A 20,157-nucleotide genomic window follows, 5' to 3' on the forward strand; every position below is an offset into this window, starting at 1 on the left:
TTTGGGTAGGTCTGTAAAATGCTGTGTACACTTGGGACAGTATATAAAGAATATAATATCCACATTACTATAATAATCAGACCTCCTGCAACAGAAACCAGTTGCACTCCAAAAAAGGACCAATATGCCAATCAGGAAAAGTAGATATGTCTATAAACGTATAGAAAAAAGAACCACAGATAGGTCTTGTTTACTCAGGACTTGCTCTCAAAGCCCAGCTCTGGGTTACAAATAAATGGCAAGTTCTCTTGGTACTGAGACGTGCTGTAACAGATTATAGACACCATACAGCCTAGTGCACTCCTGCTTCTTGTTTTGAGAGATTTTGTCTGCATGCAAGGTACACATGGCTCCTAGCACCTTTTAGAAAGGTGACAAATAAGCCTACAGCTCTGGTGGGAGGCCAGAACCAAAAAGCTTCTGTTTACCAAAACACAAGTAGCCCACACAGCTCTTGCAAGGGGATGGAACTGCCATCAGGCCAACCATCCGCTGTAACCCCAATTCCTCAGGGAGGGCTGGAAATATCTTTGTTCCGGTTCATGCTGATTATCCCATCAACAGTGCAATCCACGCACATCCTACACCCCAGCCTCGCACGGCCCCTCAAGACGATGAAGCATACATTACTACATTGCACCCCTAATTCCTCATACCTCCCCAACCTTTGCACCCCTCTCTGTACGACCCACCCCTGCGCAGCTCATTACAATCTTCTGCAGCCCACCCGTGAGCAGCGTCTCCTTTACACCCCATGAGCACCCCAACTGCAGCTCCCCCTGACCATCTTCCGCACTCCACCGCCGCTACATCCCCCCATCCCGGCCCCTTTGCAAGCACCAGCCCAAAGCACTGGGTGCCTTGCCTCTGTGCAGTTCTGGCCCCGCCCCGTTACCTTCTCCTCGGGTTCCCGGGCCCCGTCGGGCTCCCGGCCGAGCCTCTGCCTCAGCTCACTCATCTTGGCCCGAGGCCGCCGCGCCTTGCGCTCCGCTGTCCGCAACCGCAGATGCTCCCGGTGCAACAGCTCCGATCGCTGCAGCGCGAGACCAGGCGGCAGCAGCGCGAGCGCCCCCGGGCTTCCATGGGTGGGGGGAGGGGGGTAGAGGGGCCGAGCCAATAGTAGGCGCAGGAGGGGAAAGGTGGGCGTGGCCACCCTCTTCCTTCGCCAGCCTCATTCTCAATGCGGAAGCCCGCGCGCGCGCCCCGCCTATGTGTACCCAGATGTGGCCAGCTCTCCTGCCGAGGCCGCCATGATTGGTGTAGGCAGTGGCGTACATACTGCAATAACCCATGGGATGCCCACACCAGAGGAGACCGATGGAGACGTGGGGGTGGGGGTTAGGCGGTGATGCGGTATAGAGCTGCTGGAATAGGGGTGTTCCTGCACCCCCTTGGCTTGAAGTGGTTTCCATCATGTAACAGGGTTTATAATTTGCTTCTCATGCTCCCCAATATACAAATTATTCCAGTGCTGCTGCTGCAGTGTGCTGCGTCCTTGGCCCCCTCCCCAGGAATGGGATGGCATTACCCCCCCAAATTCCCCCTCTGCACCCCTACAGTCAGTAATTCCATGCAGAACAAGCACGGGGGCTGGGGTTACAGGTGCATCCTAGCCTGCATAAACCACATGGCTTTGAGTGTATCTGCTCAGGCAGGGCTGGCCCCTTCAGAGAGACACAAAGGCCAGTGTTTGGGGTGTGAGGACAGACAAGAGTCCCGGGTCAGAAGGGACCAGTGTGAGCATCAAGTCTGGCTTCCGGTATAGCACAGGCCAGAAACCTTCTCCACAATAATTCCTAAAGCAGATCTTTAAGAAAAACTTCCAACCTTGATTTAAAAATTGTCAGTGATGGAGAATCCACCACTACCGTTGGTAAATGTTTCCAATGGTTAGTTATGCTAACTGTTTAAAATGTACGCCTTATTTCCAGTCTGAATTTGTCTAGCTTCAACTTCCAGCCATTGGATCTTATTAGCCATTTCTCTACTACAACTAAGAGCCCATTATCAAATATTTGTTCCCCATGTAAGGATCTATAGATTGTAATCAAGTCACCCCTTTATTGTTAAATAGATTAAGCTCTTTGAGTCAAACATTATAAGGCATGTTTTCTAATCCTGTAATCATTCCCATGGCTCTTCTCTGAACACTTTCCAGTTTTTCAACACCCTTCTTGAACTGTGGACACCAGAACTGGACACAGTATTCCAGCAATAGTTGCACCAGTGCCAAATAGAGGTAAAATAACCAGAGTTGTTCAGCAACCAATGAACAACAGATTGTTGGGGAATGAGGACTCTGGAGTTTTAGAACTTTGAAAATGTTAAAGGTTCTGCAACTTCAAAGACAAGTGGCAGGTGATGGAGCATGGGAGCTGTCGCTGATACTGACATTGTAATGCAGTTACTAACCTGTGTATCAAGGATCTCTATTGGTGAGGCTAGGCTGTACCTTACATGCCTTTAACTGGTTACAGGTAAGGCATAATGTTTAACTCGGGGGGGCCTTATGCTTTTGTAGGAAGTGGCTCTGAGCTCAGTGATATTTTGAGTGACCACAGAATGCATCATCTTAAAAACCAGAAAGTTCCTGGGAGGCTACAAATTGATTACATCACCGCAAAAACCACCACCATCAATGCAAGTTGACAAACTCAACAGTTGACCAACCCATCCCATCTAGCAACCCAGAACTGCCATGAGGCCTTCAGCTTATCACAACTCTGCACTGCCACAAAACCTTCAGGACTCCAGCATTCCACCCTGCATTCCAGCTCCAACATACCATCCTGCTATTGCAAACCCTGCTTTCCCATTCCTTTCCACCAAACCACCTGGGGGCCCAAGCTTCCACTTATCAGCCCCTATGCAAAGAGGGGTGCATGGGTGCACAACTGATCCAGACCCGCTGGGGCCCCAACATTCCATTCGGCAGCCCCCCACATTTGCAGCAGACCCTACAGTCCCGATGTTCCACCCAGCACCACCCCCTACTCCACTCCTTCGGCAGCTCCAAGGCCTACAGGCTCCTAAACGTTCCACCCAGAAGCAACCCCCCACACTCCAAACGCCATGAGAAATTCAAGGCCCCCACATTCCATCCAGCTACTGCTGCATAACATTTGGGGCCCCAACATTCCATCAAGCCCCTCCCATGGAACTTATCGGGCCCCAGCATTCCATCTTGCTCCTCCCATGGAACTTTATGGTGCCCCAACATTCCATCTAGCCCCTCCCTGGAATTTTATGGGGCCCCCAATATTCCATCCAACAACTGCCACGGAATCTTTGGGGCCTCCGCATTCCATCGAGCAGCCCCAATCCTCTTCTCAACTCCCCCTGACCACTGGGGCCCCACGGCTCTATCAGACAGAGGAAGCCGGGTCGGGATGGGTCAACAGAAGAGAAGCTGGGAGGAGCCGCGCGAACTGCGATTTGCAGGTCCGTATGGACAACGAAATCCATGTGTTGATTGGTCGTCAAACAGTAAGAGGTGGGCGTGGCTCCTATTGTTACGCGTCTGGTGATAGGCAAGCTGGGGGCGATGTTATCTACCTAGTGATTGGTAGATCACAGTCACGTGGGCGTGATTTATGACGCTTCCATGATTAGCGGGAATGCTTACAAAGGGGCGGGTCTACCGGTAGTACGGGGGCGCTAATTGGTGAAAGAGCGGCTTGTAGGCGAGGCTTCCGGCTCCTACCTGTGTATGATTGGTGTAAAGCGACAGGTGGGCGGGGCCAGGCCAGAGGCGTTATAAGACCCGCCGTTTGGCGCGCAGTGGAGGCAGTCGGGGGTCTCTTGTGTGCGGAGCAGCGCAGCGCTGGGTTTTGTGGCCGCTCCCTCGCTGACAGGATGTTCGAGGCGCGGCTGGTGCAGGGCTCGGTGCTGAAGCGGGTGCTGGAGGCGCTCAAGGACCTGATCACCGAGGCCTGCTGGGACCTGGGCTCGGGCGGCATCAGCCTGCAGAGCATGGACTCCTCACACGTCTCGCTGGTGCAGCTCACGCTGCGCTCCGAGGGCTTCGACACCTACCGCTGCGACCGCAACATCGCCATGGGGGTCAACCTGGCCAGGTAGCGGGGCCGGAGGGAGGCTCAGTTTCCTCAGGCGGGGACGGGGGGGGGCGGCGGCTGGCGCGCGAGAGCGAAGTTCTCTGGGGGGGCGGGGAGAGGGTGTCTAGCGCGCGCTGGTCTCTGGCGGAGCTGACGTCATTTCGGCGCCAGTCGCACAATGTCCCGGCGCGCTGGCGGGAAAGCTGCATGTGGGGGAGGGGCCTGTGGGCCCCGAGTGCCATGGCCTGGCCAGGTTGCGCTGGGGCGAAGGCGTCCGCCCAGCTCCCGTTACTACGTTGGGCTCTGTATTGGCCCGGGAGGTGGGGAGGCAAGTTGAGCAGCACTCAGAGCTGCCCCTCGGCCCTGTGAGTGTCTCAGTCACTGTCGCAGGGGCAGATGTTGACGTTAATACGCTGAAGTCAGCGGCGTGAAATTGACGTGTGACGCAGCCCCCCAGATTTCTTGCAAATATCGCTCTGGTGCAGTATAACTGACCTAGTAATCAATGCTCTTGTTTTTTCTAGTATGTCCAAAATACTGAAGTGTGCTGGCAATGAAGACATAATCACCCTTAGAGCAGAGGACAATGCAGATACATTGGCTCTAGTATTTGAGGCACCAAGTAAATATTCTTGATTCCAAATTACTTTAATATTAGGATACAAAGTGTTCTTTAATTCAATTATGAAGCAGAATTGGGAGTGAAATGTTGTAATTCTGCATTTCAGAACAGCTAATCAGTGCCTAGCTTTCTTTGCTCTTCCAGAAAAAGATGTGCATATCTTTGAACCATCAGTCACTATTTAACTTTATTAAACTTTATACTTTGAGTAGACTTCAGTGGATATTTATGTAAAGAATAACTGGCATTGAGGATAGTCACAAAGTTGACACCAAGAAGAAACCTAACCAAGTGCATTATGATTTTTTATCAAATGAAGACTATGCTGAGGAAATATTATGAGACAGAATTTAGCAACCCTAGTTTTAATGTGTTAGAATAGTTCTAGTCAAATATATCTTTGCTGATTGTTTTTAGATCAGGAGAAGGTCTCTGATTATGAGATGAAGTTAATGGATTTAGATGTGGAACAACTTGGAATTCCTGTAAGTAAATTTATCTCCACTGCTGATCTAAATTAGATTATTGGGTTTTACAAATAAGCCAATAACTTGAATGTTTAACTGTCATAAAATGTTCTGTAACTAGCTTCCTGTTAGGAAATGTAATAAACCTAAATTTTATTTCAAGGCAGACTGTTTCCCAACACAGCTCTCATTAAATTTCAGTAGAAGCCTTTGACTTGTTTCTGCGGTGGTATTTTTGTCTTAAATCTGCATCATGACACACACTAGCTAATATATGTAAGTGACGGAGTACAAAAGTTTGTTCTGGTACTGTTAAACTATATCTAAGCTTGTCTTCTCACAGGAACAAGAATACAGTTGTGTAGTGAAAATGCCTTCTGGTGAATTTGCACGGATCTGCAGAGATCTCAGCCATATTGGAGATGCTGTTGTCATCTCTTGTGCAAAAGATGGTGTAAAATTTTCTGCTAATGGAGAGCTGGGAAATGGAAACATCAAGCTGTCACAGACCAGTAATGTGGATAAGGAGGAAGAAGCTGTAAGTTTGATGGGGTACTCTGAAAATTTTCCAAAATATTGAGACTTGAGTCTCTAGTGTTGGGGCAGGTGCAACTTTCTGAAACATTTGTGGAATATTGACTCAGAAGTCCAGTCTACCTGGCTGGGTTTAGAAAACTGACAAGCTACAAAATTTGGGGTCTTTCTTGTCTAATACAGGGCCGAGTAATACATGGGTATCAGGAAAATGGGAGGTGGGTGGGGAAAAGGTTACTAGTATTTCAGCTGGCATCTGCTCTGTTGTGGTAGACAAGTGCTCTAACTAATAGTTAAGTGCCCAGAAGTTGCTTCTTGTGCTGTGCTACATTTATGGGCTATTAGGACATGAAATCTCTCCAAGAAAATAAGCGTGCAGAAATGGCAAATACTTAACGGGGCTCTGATTGTCCTTGCTTTTAAGAGAGCATTGTAGTCTTAATTAATAATGGGTTTTTGATTTCTTCCTGTTAGGTTACAATAGAGATGAATGAGCCAGTCCAGCTAACTTTTGCCTTGAGGTACTTGAATTTTTTTACCAAAGCCACGCCACTGTCACCTACAGTTACACTTAGTATGTCTGCAGATGTTCCATTAGGTAAGTAATGCTGCTTTCAGTTCTTCAAAAAGTTGTATAGTTACACCACTTGTAAGCTGCATTGTAAAGTCTCAACACAGGCATAAATGACAGTGTTTATTGGAAGTGGCCTGAGTAACTGACTTGCTTTTTTCTCCCTCAGTTGTGGAGTACAAGATTGCAGATATGGGACACTTAAAATATTATCTTGCCCCAAAGATTGAAGATCAGCAGGATGGTTCTTAAAATGCAGCAGGATCAAGGGAAGAGCCTCTGAGAGCCTTGGGAGATGAAAACTGCTTTCCTGAGGATGAAGAAAGTGTCCAGTCAGAAGTCTCAAATAATACTGTTATGCATGTTTGTAGATATTCTCTGTAAATATTTTTTCAACTTAATTTGTTTTGTACCTACTTTGAAAAACATTTGTATCTTTGCTATTCTAGACCATGTGTCTAGTTACGTATTGTTTTTTAGATGCTGTTTTTAGAACAAGCTTTTAGTCCTTTTGGAAGTTGCTAGTGGTAAAAGGTGCAATATTGAAGCAGTAAGTTACAATAAAAGGTTTTCTCTAGGGCTCTACCTGTGAAACCACAGTGATGTGAGGTTACTAATGGCTTCCTAAACGACTAATGCAGGCATAATTCAGCTTTCACAATGTCCTTTCCAAAAGGGGAACTGTAATATAATTGAAATGTGAAAATGGTAATAAAATTTTTGAATGTTCTTTCTTCTGCCTAATTATGAATAGAATTAACAGTTTGAAAAGTACTGCCAACATCTGTTTTTCTTTAAAATCAAAGAAATGTAGACTGCAGGAGGCACTTACATATAATATGTAATAAAATATGAAATACCAGCAGCTTTCCAACTTTTTATATGACCATAAGCTTTCGGGTTGGCAATTACATGACTGATGCCAAACTATAAATACTGTTGTCTGGCTAATTTCACTTGGCAATTGAAACTAAACACTCCTCCTTTGGTTATAACTGGAAGATACATGACATAAGTAAGTGTAATCAATGTCACTTTCACAACATGTGAAAACATCTTGTTTTTTGCAGCAGGTTGTTTATGTAAGAGGGAGGTCTGAGTACAGTGGTCTCATTCACACACATTGCAGCGTAACTACAGATGCAGAATCAGCATGTGTAAACTAAGGCAACTTTGTATAGCTATGATCAACAGATTTAAGATTGTATACATCAGTTTTGTTTAAGTTGATTTGATTCCTTAAAGTTTACTTGAGTGGCAGTAATGTATTAAACCTGCCTATTTATACTAGTGCACTTTCAATTTCCAGACTTGTCCATGTTCACAAACTCAAAATTTTCTAGTTGCAGCTTTGGTAAATTATCTAAAGGTTCATGAAATAGTGGTGTTAGGACCAATAACAAGTTCAAAAGTAGTTTAGTAGAAACTTGTATACAAAAGAAATACAGCCACTAATTTAATTTTACTACTGATTTCAAAATGTCCCTTAACAAAATGATTGCAGTAATGCCATTTTGAGTTAGATGTTAGCGTACTAGTACCTTTCCATTCTCCTTCAGCTTCTTAGAAAGATGATGCATTTTTTTTGGTTTTTTTATAATTTACAATAAACTGGATCAACCTATTTCAGACACCATTTAAATTAAAAGTATTACTTAAATTCTCAGTAGGTCTAGTGTGTTGCTAGCTACATAACCTGCAGTGACAGGGAACTGTCAGGGGGAATTAATTCCCTTACTGTGACCAACCATTTTCCCAGCTGCAAGAGAGTAGCAGGTTAGCACAGGTGTCAGCAACCTTTCAGAAGGGGTGTGCAAAGTCTTCAATTTATTCACTCTAATTTAAGGTTTCACGTGCCAGTAATACATTTTAATGTTTTTACAAGGTCTCTCTAAGTCTATATAACTACAGTATTGTAAGTAATGTTTTTTAAAATGTTTAAGAAGCTTAATTTAAAATGCAGAGCCACCAGGACCTGGGCAGTGTGAGTGCCACTGAAAATCAGCTCCTTTGGCATGCATAGGCCCCTGTTTTAGCACTTTACATTTGGGAGCTAGGATGGTGAAGAGTTAAGTATTACTGTAAGTTAAACTATCCCACAGGCCTGTCACTGGAGAAATTTGGCAAGAACTTCTAATGGGTATGGAGGAGGTCATATATTTCTTCATGAACATTAGAACAGGTGTGTTTTGGTCTGAGTTAGCCACTGTTCTAAATATAATTCAGCTACCATGATATGCTCAAAGCATGTTTGTGTACAGTAGTCAAACTTAGCTGGAAGCTGTGTGAAACTTCCAAACATCTTCAGTTGTGTTAGTTACAAAATGACTGAACTAGCTCTCTCGTGAAAGAATGATGTAGCAGGAGAGAGTCACAAGGTGGCAGCAGTAGGCTAAAACCAACACCACTGTACTTTGCTATGTCAAACTACAACTGGTTTGAGGATATTTCTGCAGAAATTCCCATGCAGAGCTGCTGTCAGTCCATATCACTGTAGGAACATAAGAGGACTTTTCAAGACCTGTAAACCTGTTCAATTGATTCAATACCTCTCCAAGCATTGAGAGTACTTCCTGTGCTCGACCAAACAGCCTGGCAGAGGTGGATGACAGTTCCATGTCACACAGGGTATGATAATCTTACTAGCTGGTCACCATCTTGCATATTCTTCCACCCACAGGGGTTCACAACAATTTTTTTTTGGTGGTCTCAAGAGTGTGGCCACCAACTCCACACTTTTTCCTATACTAACTGGGAAAAAGAAATATGCACATTACACACATCCAAATCATTGTAATTTATGTAAGGTTTTTTTGGTTGGTTGGTTGGGGGTTTTTTGGTTGTTTTTGGCAGACTCCATAATAAAAGTAATGCTGTGAAAAGAGAGAGATACTTGCATGTTTGTTAATACCACTTTTCTCAGTAAGCCCCAGGACAAAATAAGGCCTGGATGATGGGGCAGCAGGGGCGATTGGGGGATGGGGAAGACAGTGGGAACCTGGGGTGAGCCCCACTGCCATGCAGCCAGAGCCAGAGGTCAGCACCCAGGGCCAGCACATGCCACTGTGTGGCTAGAGCCCAGAGTTGGGGCCTGGTGCTGCATGGCCATGGGTCAGTGCCTGCTGCCATGCAGCCAGACCTGGCCTCACTGCTCTGCAGCTAGAGCCAGGGGTCGGCACGTGGGGCCAGCTTCCGCTTCTAGGGATCAGTGCCCACTGCCATGTAGCTGGGACTGGGGGTCAGCCCTGGGGCCTGGAACCACGTGCCTGGAGCTGAGGGCACCTGTCACAGCCAGGGGTCAGCATCTAGGGCCGGCTCCTGCTGCTGGAGCCCGTGACCAGAACTGGGGAACAGTGCCCACCACTGAGCGGCTGGAGGTGGGATCCAGAGCCACATGGCCAGAGCTGGAATTCAGCACCTGCCGCTGCACAGCCAGAGCCAGGGGTTGGCACCCGAAGCCCTACAGCCAGGCTCCTGAAGTCCCACTGCTGGGCCCTGCCACCCAACCACCCCAGGGCTGATGCTCAAGACTTCCTGTCCCCCCTTTCCCCTCCCCCAGGTGGGTTAAGAATTCACCTTGCCCCTGCAGCATTGTGCCCCACCGGTCTCCAGAGCTGGTGCAGGGTGGTGGCACATCTATGAGTGACAGGGAGGGACGGGAAGGTGCTGATGCTTTTCCCCCCTTCCCCATCACCGCTCAAGCGGCTGTTCTGGCCGGACGAAAAGCCCCTGGTGGCTGCGTGCAGCCACGGTGGCCACGTTTGAAAAACATTGCACTAGAGAAACACCCCTTTGCAGTCTCTTAATCTGGAGGTGCATGTCTCCACCTTGCAAGAGCGACTCATGGCTGCTGCTGGCATCCCTCTGTAGAGTTGCTAGTCTCTTCCACGTGTTATATGGTCAGTCGATTGTTAAATGTGGTTTAGAGCCCTTTGGTCAACTGGTGCTACCTGAATGCCTGTCGTCAGAGCCAAAAGCTGCAACTGGTCTATGTACTGAGTCAGTAAAGAATCCAGTGTCAGTGCCCCTCTTTTTCTCCTGTACAGAGGTGCACTGTACAGAGGTGCAAGGAGACTCAGAAATGTGATGTTGGACTATGGAGCTGAGATCAGCTTTGGAAGACTGTCAAGTGCAGGAATGGGTCTACACTTCCGTGGTGGTAATCTTTAATCACGTTTCACCAGTGTATGTGAAGCAGGGCTAGTGGTTGTAGCCTTGAGCTTCCCTTTCTGGCGCAACCCCCAGCCATGCAGCTGAGGCTGGTTGAACTTTATGATATTTTTCCCCTTTCCAGTTAATGAAAGGAGCATTTGTGAGAGAAATAATAAGACAATCATCATAAGAATATTTTAGTCAACCCCCCTGGTAGTTTAATAGGGCAGAAAATAGGTGACTATCTCAGGCATAACTGCTATTTTTAGCAAGAGCGTTAACCTTAGTATTTTAGTCAAATATCAACCTGAGTCATTATGTTTTGTCTTATTTCAGTCGGGTATGTTCGCTTCCCTTATGGCCACCGCTAAGCATTGAAAAGTTATGAGTCAGACCCCCAAAATGATGAGGCGCTCAAAATCATGAGCTGCTTTTTATAAATAATAAATGTTGGGATTTTTTTATTTGCCATCTGGCGTTTCAGGGTCACGCATTCATAGAATCATAGAATATCAGCGTTGGAAGAGACCTCAGGAGGTGATCTAGTCCAACCCTCTGCTCAAAGCAGGACCAACCCCAACTAAATTATCCCAGCCAGGGCTTAGTCAAGCCTGACCTCAAAAACTTCTAAGGAAAGAGATTCTACCACCTTCCTAGGTAACCCATTCCAGTGCTTCACCACCCTCCTAGTGAAGTTTTTCCTAATATCTAACCTAAACCTCCCCCACTCCCTCTCCATCCAACTTTTTTCCCCACCAAGAGCTAGCTGACTTAAAAAAAAAACACCCCTCCCCCCCGCCACACACACACACACACACACACACACACACACACACACACACACACACACACACACACACACACACACACACAATTGCACGACTCCCAATGCTTCAGAAAAACACAAAACTTGCAATAAAGTTACAGGTGCTGATGACACTGCAGTTCCTGTGTTAAAGGTGTGAAGTCATGCTGTGTAGTTATACAGCTATTGTGCCTCATCCTAAACACATCTGTCATTTGGAATGGTTGAAGGAATCTCTGGATCTAGCCCTTTTGTTATTATTGTTTGTATCACTAGCACCTAGAAGCCCTAGTGGTGGTTGGTTTGTCTGTTTGTTTAAGTAAGCTTCTTGTTCTTGCTAGGGATAAAAGTTGGAATGCGTGAACCCTAAAAGCTGAAACGCTAGATGGCAAATAAAAAGGTCTCCACATTTCTTATTTATAAAAAGCAGCTCATGATTTTGAGCACTTCAATTTTTTTTGGTGGGGATCTATGTGTTGTACAAACCTGTATCATGTATGTACAACCCTTTGGGTTGAAAAATGCTGTATCAATGCAAGTTATTTGATACACTTTGTAAATAACTAAGAGTGCCCCTTTGAATTTATTGACCAATTTTGAAAGCTTCCGCAGGCAGCATATCTGGGATTTTACAATCTTGAGACATAAATTGTGAGTAAGATCTCCATTCAAAAAATAAATGAGATATTTATAAATGCCTCATGAAAAGACACTGCAGAATCCTTAATTGTAAGAGCAAGACGCTTGACAGAAAAAGCTGTCTGGAAATATCTCTACTGAGATCCCCCTCACTCACCAACCCACACAGGACAGCTCTGTATTCAGCAGACAAGCCCCAGCTTGTCCCATTCGTGTGACACATATTACACAGAGCCCTAGCAGCTGGCACGCAGCACAAGCTATCCAATCAGCTTCCACTTTTCAGCTACCAATCAAATGCTGTTTTTTTTGTTGTTTTTTTAAAGGAGAAATGGAGTCAAATCAAAATGAGGTTTAGTGCCTTAACCTGGAAGGAAATGATTGTCACGGGGTGTAAACTTCCTGGGTTGGTTTGCAATAGGTGCGGCAGAGAGACGGTACAGCAATACTGGGAGAGATGGGCTTGAACAACAGGTACAGAATACTGTTGCAGTGAAATTTTTATTTTGCTTCTTTGTGCTAAGATCTTGACATTTTGCATCTCTAGGGTACACACACTGAACTGGCTGATTTGATCTGCCACCAAGTGACAGAGCCATGCTATTCCAGATAAACTTATGAACAGCCCCCTTTTGAATTCTTCCTGTTAGCGGGGAGAATAATTTCATCAGAACACCTTAATCCATGTTTGTTTAAAGCAGCAGTAATAAACTTCCTAGAGGTTTATGTTACCGTGCTTTCTGGATCTCTCCATGGAGTTTGTGACATTACTGAGAATTTAAAACTTCTAAAGGGGTCCCTTTTTATTAGGGTTATGATTGAGAAAGAGTTTGTTGCTCTTACAAGGCTAGGATAGACTCCCTTTGTACAAGCAATTCTGGTGGGGTAGTGGGATCTGTTAGATCCTGAGCTTTATTCTGGAAGTAAAATCAACTGACTTTTATGGTATTTAGAAGGTAGCTAGACATCACAGAAAACTTGGATTGCAAACAGATTTCAGCTGTAAAGAAGGACAGATAGTGAGCTAGATACTGCCCATTCTAGATCTTGAGTTTATCTATTGTCTTCAGTGGAGGTACTCCAGATTGACATTGATACAAATGAGCACATAAGACTCTAGCTCTGAGAGTTTCAATGACTTGCTCTCAGTCTCCACTTTACTGACAGTTATCAGCATTAACACACAGGCCTCAACTCTTCTCTCATTTATACTGATGTAAATCAGATGTGATTACAGAAAAGACTGTGGAGTTGCCCTTATGTAAAACTGGGGCAAGTCAACACAGAATCAGGCCCACTTTACTCTCAGTGGAAATATGTAGTCATGGCACAGGACTGTGAGTCAGGAAATCTGGGGTTTTGTCCAGCTGTCTGGACCAGACTTCTGGTGTGTAAATCACTTCTGTGACTCAGTTTCCTCACCTGTAAAGTGGGGATAATACCTAGCTCATGGATGTGTGTGGGACTTACTTATTGTATATAAAAGTGCTTTGACATACTCAAAAGGCTCTAATGCAACACAAAGTATTTCTTATGCAGTATCTGCCAATACCATGCATTTCCTGGCAATTGTCATTGAACGTTGAGAGTAGATGAGGACATAAGCCCCAAAAGTGAAGTGTCTGAGGACTGGGTTATCTCTATCCTCAGTAGCGGCAGAAATTAGAAACGTGTTTTGTCTGCCTGCTTTGTCCATAAAGGAAGCAAAATACTGAATTGAGCCCATGGCTAAGATGTTACTGGCCGTCTGCTACTATGAACTAACCATTCATTTCTTCTCCCTTTTGGGATACAGCTAGAGTTTCCAGATTTAAGTTATAAATCAAAGCATATGCACATTACGTGCAGAGAGTACCTCTGACTTACCAGTTGTGCAAGGTTTGAAGTTTGCAGGGAAGAAGAGGCCTGCTGACAGTGTTTGGTGGGGTTGTGTTGTATTCAAGAAAGGGGAACCCTCTTCAATTCGAGGGGGGGAGAGCTTGAAAAATTATATTGTTAAATAGGTTATAGAGCTGGGCAGAATTCCCCCAAGGAATTTGGGGAATCAGGACATGCACTTAGTGGGCAAAAATATGTTCAAGTTTTTCTGGTTTTAGTAAATAAAAGAGGCAGTAAAAGCCTTTGTGCAGTGAACTGAACTTCCCCTATCAACTGAACGGTATTGGAGCATCATGGTGTCCTATAAATGCTGTTTAAATATGAGCCTGCCCAATGGCTGTAGAGTGCAGACTGCAGTGCAGGTTTGAAGTCATTCCTTCGGAGCCACAGATACCTGAGACCTGGATATGAGTCCTTAGCAGCAGTGCTTGTGGAAGGAACAGCTAAGCTATCCTGGGTTTCAGACTTCCAGGAGATTTTCTGGTGGCAGGATGCATTGAGGGCTGGGTACTGACAGGCCAGCTTAGACATCGCCTCCTATGTATTGCTTCAGAGGCATCGATGGCAGGATAAACACAGGTTTCAGCTCCTAGAAAGCAAGGTCATCAGCTGTACAACAAAGCCAGATACCCCAGCCTGGTGAGTACAGTCTTGACTGGGTGTCACTGCAGGCAGGAAAACCACAGGGCTTGGATTCACAGCAAGATGAAATTACAGGGTACAAGTGTGGCTTGGCTAAATAAAGCTCAAGCATTGAACATCACGTCCTTCGCAGATCTAATCTAGGTAGGTAAACAGGGAGCTGTGACTTCTGTTTTTCTGCTTTTCCTGTTTTGAAACCTCCTCCTCCTCCCTAGTGTCCTGTTCCATCCACTTGTCTGTGTTTGGCCTGTCTTGTGATAGAGTGGTCTGGAGGAACAGACAACTCCATTTTGCAACAGCTTCCGAGGCTTTGTTTCTTAAAACAACAAAACTTTGTAAAACCCTAATACAGGTGGTAGTTTAAATTCCACTGAAAACAGTTCCAGGTTTTTATGGAATTCAGTATTCCTTTGCAGTATTTGTTACTGAGGCTTTGCCATGCTGTGCTAGTGAAACTGAATAGGGCCTGTGCTGAGTGAGGTATAAAGAGTGGACAAATAGCATAAATGAGGGGGAAAGAATTACATGTCTAAGGGAGCTGGCATATCCCACCGTACAGCTCACGAGGCAGCAGCTCATCTTTATGTTCCCTGCACTGTCATTGTCACTTCCCCATTCTGTGTCTAAGGCCTGGGCTACACTAGCTGGGGGCTTCGAACTAAGATATGCGACTTCAGCTACGCTATTTGCGTAGCTGAAGTCGAAGTATCTTAGTTTGACTTACCTGGACGTCCTCACGGCAGCGAGTTGACTGCCACAACTCCCCCGGCAATTCTGTTTACTCCTCCTGCCGAGGTGGAGTACGGGTGTTGATTAGCGGATCGATTTTATCGCGTCCAAATGATATGTGATAAATTTGATTCCCTGATACATCGAACACTATCCAGCGGGTAGTATAGATGTACCCTCCGTTTCCTCCTCTGTAAAATGAGGATAATGGTATTTCTTCTCATTTGTAAAGGACTTTGAGACCTGTGGATGGAAACATGCTGTATAAATGCTAGGTGTGGGGTGTGGTTGTTGCTTTTTTTTTTTTTTTTTTTTTTAATTTAAATAATGAGTTAAAGTGTTGTTAGGAACACAGGTCAGGAAACTTGTTTCTTTAGAAATGATATTTAACCTTTTAATAACCTTCAAGCGTTGCATTCTACCACACTGCCTCTTGTTTAGGCTGCTATAAGCAATAGCTTTGTCTGTTTCAGGTTATAGCTGATGACACGGCCTCCTTGTTATGATGCCATCACGTACTAATCTAACTGCTGGGATCCCCAGTAGCAAAGTGAAGTACTCCAAGCTTTCCAGTACTGATGATGGTTATATTGATCTGCAGGTAAGAGGGGAAAACAGGAAAACTTCTTTTTTTCTTTTTTCTTTTTTTTTTTTTTTCTTTTTCCTTCGGTGACAAAAATATCCCACAGCTCTCAACTTTGTTCCTTGTTGATCTCCATAAATATGGTGGGATGAGATTCCTCTCTGGACCCTGTGTGCTGCTCTGGTTAGGTATAAGGGACCTAAACAGCCTGCAGCAAGTCAAAGAAGAATCCCCTTGGGTTGTGCACGAGTCCCATTGTGTTATGCTCCACATGTGCACACAGTGCCAGCAGAGGGGGTGCAGTCATAGTGCAAACAGCTACGACCATTCAGTCTTGTGATGGACGCATTGGGGAAGCTATCATAACTTCACACAGCCGTGAGGCCTGCTTACATCCCTTGTGCAGCCCAGAATCAGGAGGGGACAAAGGTGTCTTAAAGCCCCAGGGATGGGACACAGGGCTGGAGCTGGGTTATTTTAAGAAGCTGGTTATTTTAAGAAGGTTAGATCTATATCTGTTCCTTTGGGGGATAAGATGACCTCATTGTGGAATGACAGCTCTGAAGGGAACAGACACTGATGCTTCGAAATCAATCTGAGCTACAGCCAGATCTGGGAACAAGGGCATATGAATCCTTGCTCTGAAAGAACGGGGCATTACGTGGGCAGAACTCCTCTGAGCTGATAGGCGCTGAGGAGCTTACTTGGTAGGATCGAGATGTTGCTGCTCTCGCAATCCCCATGGCTAGGGAAGACCCCTGTTTTGATTTCTCTGGTTCGTCTGAATGCCGCCATCCTCCCCGCTCACCAAAGACATGAAGATGTGCTACGTTCTAATGCCATTTAATATCTGCGTTCCCTGCAGTTCAAGAGGAGCCCACCCAAAATCCCCTACAAGGCCATTGCACTGGCTACTGTGCTGTTCATGATCGGCACCCTTCTGATTGTCATAGGAGCGCTTCTCCTCGCAGGATACATTAGCAAAGGAGTAAGTGGACTGAATATCTTTTTAAAATATGGTTTGTGATTAGTGCCAAAAAAAAAATCACCTCCTGCCAACTTTTGTTTGTCTTAAATATGAAACTTCACTGCCAAGGCCTGTAGGCAGAGTGAGAGCTTTTCTCCCTGGATAACGTTTGCCAGTGGCCCTGCTGCCCTTGGCTGTAATCCCATCTGCGTTCTCCAGCTAGGCATGAGTGGGTCTGTGCTTGCATAAGGAAAAAAAGATCTCCTGCCAGCTACCACTACTGACCCGACTATGGTGTTGGGAGTGCTGGGTTTGCTGTCTTTCAGAGGAGGTGTCAAGCTAAGGTCCTGATCACTGCTCATGACTCAAGATCTCATGGCCCCTTCTGTAGGAATGTTCTGCCCAAACTGTAGTACATACAATTGTAGCTAAGAGGTGAAAACATAATCTAAATTTTTTTCTTTTCTGGCTGCCCATCTAAGCTGCACTCAAGGTAGTTAGTGCCTACATTTGCGCCTGTCACTCCACTTGGATACAGTGTTCTTCTCCTATTCGTAAGCTGTTATGTCGTGTTACTTCAATAATGGCTGCTGCTTACTACTCCAGAGTTGGCTACATTTTGGATGTAGATGAACTGATCGCTAAATAGATTGGACTGCAGGATTTGACCCTTGTTCAGGTGCAACGCTAGTTCCCAGGAGAGTTTTACCTTAGCAAAGTTTGCAGGCCTTGTCCTGTGCCTGGCAGTTTGGTTTTGTTTTTAAAGCATCACCAAGTTGTAATGTTTCCAAGCTGGAAAAGGAGCCATATAAACCTAATGAGAACTAACAATAGTTTCCCCTCCCCTGTGCCTTGTCAAGTAAAACATTAATGAAATCAGAGCTTCTCTTGTCTAGAGGGATTTAAAATCAAGCCTGACACAGAGTGAACTGGCCTTTATGGCCAGTTGGGCTCAACTCTACCTGGGCCTAGTTATCTGCCTCCCAGAGGATGACAGATTTGGGCCAGTGATCAGACATCACATGATGGTAACCTGCTTGGTCAGACAGGGGAAGCTCGGGAGCTAGGAGAGGCCTCTGGAGAGTCTCAGAGCCTGGAGTGGGCCTGGCAGTGTACACTGGTTGAGAGGAGGAGGAAGAAGTTGTCCCTACCATCTGGAGGGATAGGTCTGACTAGAGTTACCTATAGTGAGGGGCAGAAGCAAATCCTTAAGAAGGAATTAAAAGTCCAGGAGAAGAAGGCCGAGAGATTCTAGGTTTGAATTAGTGTAAACCAGACTCCACAAGGGCCGAGTTGGTCAAAGCCCTGCTTATGGTGGTTTACTTGTCTAGGCTAGGAGGGAAAGTGAGGGAGGATCAGAGTGTGAAACCAGTTGAGGCAAGCTCCTGTTACAAAGCCTTTGCTTTGAGTATTTATTTTTTTTTCTTTTGTTTCTCTGCTTCTCTCTTCCAGGGAACAGACCGAGCTATCCCGGTATTGATCATTGGAATCCTGGTGTTCTTACCAGGTTTTTATCACTTGCGCATCGCATACTATGCTTCTAAAGGCTACAGGGGTTACTCCTACGATGACATTCCAGATTTTGATGACTAAAACACCCCCTGGAAGCAGGGAGCATGGCTCAAGTTGTAATGAGTTTCGTGTTAAGGGACGTTAGATAACTTGACCCTAGCTATCAAAGATGGAACATGTACGAACCTAAACTAAGTAGATTTATCAGTGGATGCAATTTCCTAGTTCTGTAAATATTTTATTGGGTAACTGCCAGCTATTTTTTTTTTTTTTTTTTTGTGTTAACATAAATTTGAGAGACATGAGTGCAACATTAGATGAAGCACAGCATTTACTGTTCGAAGAGCTCTTGTTGTTTCTAATGGGAAGTTCTTGGGCAAGCCAAGCTGAGCAGTTGCCCAAAGGCCAGATGAATCATATATAATTTAAGGGGAAAAAAAAGAAGTTATAATTTTTGTCTAAAGAGATTGATATTTCTAATGGATAGTGTATTGTAGAACATGTATTGTCTTTCAAATAGATCAAAGCTATAGCTAGGATCTTTGTGGCAAACAAATATAGTACATCTCATTTTGTACTGCTGCATAATCATCAAAATAATTCCAGCATCATCATTCATCATCATAGGTTTGCATCTGGAATGCTGACCATTTGCCAGTCTGATGCAAATGGGAGAGGAAATTGGATGTGCACGCAGTGATTTACGGTGTATTTGCCATACAAGAACCCTCAGTCTCATAAGTCCACTTACCTGACCAACACATTCCTTGAGTGCCAGCTACTTCCCATCCTATGGTTAATTTTGCTAAAGCTTATGGGTCATCCTTTCATAAGGACAACTTAAGATTTTGCTTAATGAAGGATTTTAAACAAACTTTGGTGAGAGGCAGGATGAAGAATTGAAAGCTGGGCCCTGGACCTGAATTTTCCTATCTTAAAATTCTGTTTTTGAATATTGGTGAACATTAGGGAAGTTCAGATCCCCACTTTGCAGATTGGAATCATCTGTCTGTATGTGCATTTGAGGTCACTTGCCCCTAGATCTAAACCCTGTACTGTACACGATACCCTAAACATATAAAAAGAAAATCTAGGACAGTGCTGCACATGTTATCTGCTTGTATTGCTCTGTTAGCTGCACGTTGTTCATTATTCTGGAGATTCACAAGAAACTGAGGACAACTGGTAGATTCCTGCTTGATGTCAATAAGAGCAAAGTGGCTTCCTAGGTGTAATTGAACTGGATGTTCCAATAAGCAAATATGGAACGAGAAATTGTAATGTAAAATTCAAGCATATGCATTTAATATGAATAAACTCCACTATAGTCCATGTATGGTTCATAGGCATGGCTATTGTAAATCCAAAGACGCTCATATACAATAAAAATGGTTTCTAAACTTGCTGGGAGTAACTCTGCCTGGTACCTAGATTGAGCTTTCAATGGGATCTGCCATTTGCCTACTGCTTCCTCTTCCGTTATACATGCTGTCATCTGCCAGAGACAGTGGGCAGCATGTTGCCAGGATGGGGTTTTGAGCAGCTTCATCTTCGTTCTGGGCTCATTTGCAGCGAGTTGAATGGCAGGGGGTGCATTGAGTCCCAGTGCTCATCATCAAGGCAGCGGGAGCCTAGAATTAATACACCATGTATTGCAGCAGTTCCTGGAGTCCTTGTAGGAGAGACTGAGAGGCCGACCCTTGTATGGTTTAGGGGTCAGGAGGGGCTCTAGTCCCTCCTGGTGTTTCTCATCTCGTTCCGGCACGATAGGTTTACAGCTTGTAAATGCAGCCTGAACTGCTTCCCATAGTGAGCAAGGTCGGGGGGGACAGGGCCCAGACTCTGAATGGGGGAGTTTGCTGAAGCCGGAGGGAGCAGGAATGGGATTTATTTACCATAAGGAGTTACGAATTGTGGAAATATATCAAAGCGTAAAACGTGGAGGCTAAGCTTTTTCGGGCAAGTGGGCAGTCTTGGGTAGAATGGCTGGAATCAATAGCT

At 45.2% G+C, this 20,157-nt stretch overlaps 3 protein-coding genes across 4 annotated transcripts in view; 2 read left to right on the forward strand and 1 right to left on the reverse strand.

The window, feature by feature from the left end:
• Nucleotides 1-1,092, reverse strand: part of CDS2 (CDP-diacylglycerol synthase 2) — a 45,806-nt gene extending 44,714 nt beyond the window's left edge. Inside the window, exon 1 of the mRNA XM_050940200.1 lies at nt 896-1,092. Within this exon, the coding sequence (XP_050796157.1) occupies nt 896-958 (63 nt within the window). The 5' untranslated portion in view covers nt 959-1,092. The remainder of the gene's footprint in view (nt 1-895) is intronic.
• Nucleotides 1,093-3,750: 2,658 nt separating this feature from the next.
• On the forward strand, nt 3,751-6,979 carry PCNA (proliferating cell nuclear antigen). Its single transcript, XM_050940270.1, has 6 exons — nt 3,751-4,076; nt 4,580-4,677; nt 5,095-5,162; nt 5,488-5,682; nt 6,153-6,276; nt 6,419-6,979. The coding sequence occupies exons 1-6, from the start codon at nt 3,856-3,858 to the stop codon at nt 6,499-6,501; spliced, it is 789 nt and encodes a 262-aa protein (XP_050796227.1). The 5' UTR covers nt 3,751-3,855; the 3' UTR covers nt 6,502-6,979.
• A 5,195-nt stretch (nt 6,980-12,174) lies between these two features.
• TMEM230 (transmembrane protein 230) lies at nt 12,175-18,405 on the forward strand. Of its 2 annotated transcripts, XM_050940359.1 has the most exons (5): nt 12,175-12,319; nt 14,277-14,362; nt 15,568-15,695; nt 16,543-16,665; nt 18,097-18,405. In XM_050940359.1, the coding sequence occupies exons 3-5, from the start codon at nt 15,597-15,599 to the stop codon at nt 18,235-18,237; spliced, it is 363 nt and encodes a 120-aa protein (XP_050796316.1). In that variant the 5' UTR covers nt 12,175-12,319; nt 14,277-14,362; nt 15,568-15,596; the 3' UTR covers nt 18,238-18,405. The 2 variants fall into 2 exon arrangements, with proteins under 2 accessions (XP_050796316.1, XP_050796315.1); XM_050940358.1 differs by lacking the exon at nt 14,277-14,362 and having other exon boundaries at nt 12,176-12,319.
• The last annotated feature ends 1,752 nt before the right edge of the window (nt 18,406-20,157 follow it).

Source organism: Gopherus flavomarginatus, chromosome 2, assembly GCF_025201925.1.
Source record: "Gopherus flavomarginatus isolate rGopFla2 chromosome 2, rGopFla2.mat.asm, whole genome shotgun sequence".
Classification (NCBI taxonomy): domain Eukaryota; kingdom Metazoa; phylum Chordata; order Testudines; family Testudinidae; genus Gopherus; species Gopherus flavomarginatus.

Coding starts and splice junctions, on each gene's coding strand:
- TMEM230 (XM_050940359.1), top strand. CDS start 15,597: ATGATGCCATCACGTACTAATCTAACTGCTGGGATCCCCAGTAGCAAA. Junction 15,696..16,542: donor ATGGTTATATTGATCTGCAG/GTAAGAGGGGAA, acceptor CGTTCCCTGCAG/TTCAAGAGGAGCCCACCCAA. Junction 16,666..18,096: donor CAGGATACATTAGCAAAGGA/GTAAGTGGACTG, acceptor TCTCTCTTCCAG/GGAACAGACCGAGCTATCCC.
- PCNA (XM_050940270.1), top strand. CDS start 3,856: ATGTTCGAGGCGCGGCTGGTGCAGGGCTCGGTGCTGAAGCGGGTGCTG. Junction 5,163..5,487: donor TGGAACAACTTGGAATTCCT/GTAAGTAAATTT, acceptor GTCTTCTCACAG/GAACAAGAATACAGTTGTGT. Junction 6,277..6,418: donor GTCTGCAGATGTTCCATTAG/GTAAGTAATGCT, acceptor TTTCTCCCTCAG/TTGTGGAGTACAAGATTGCA.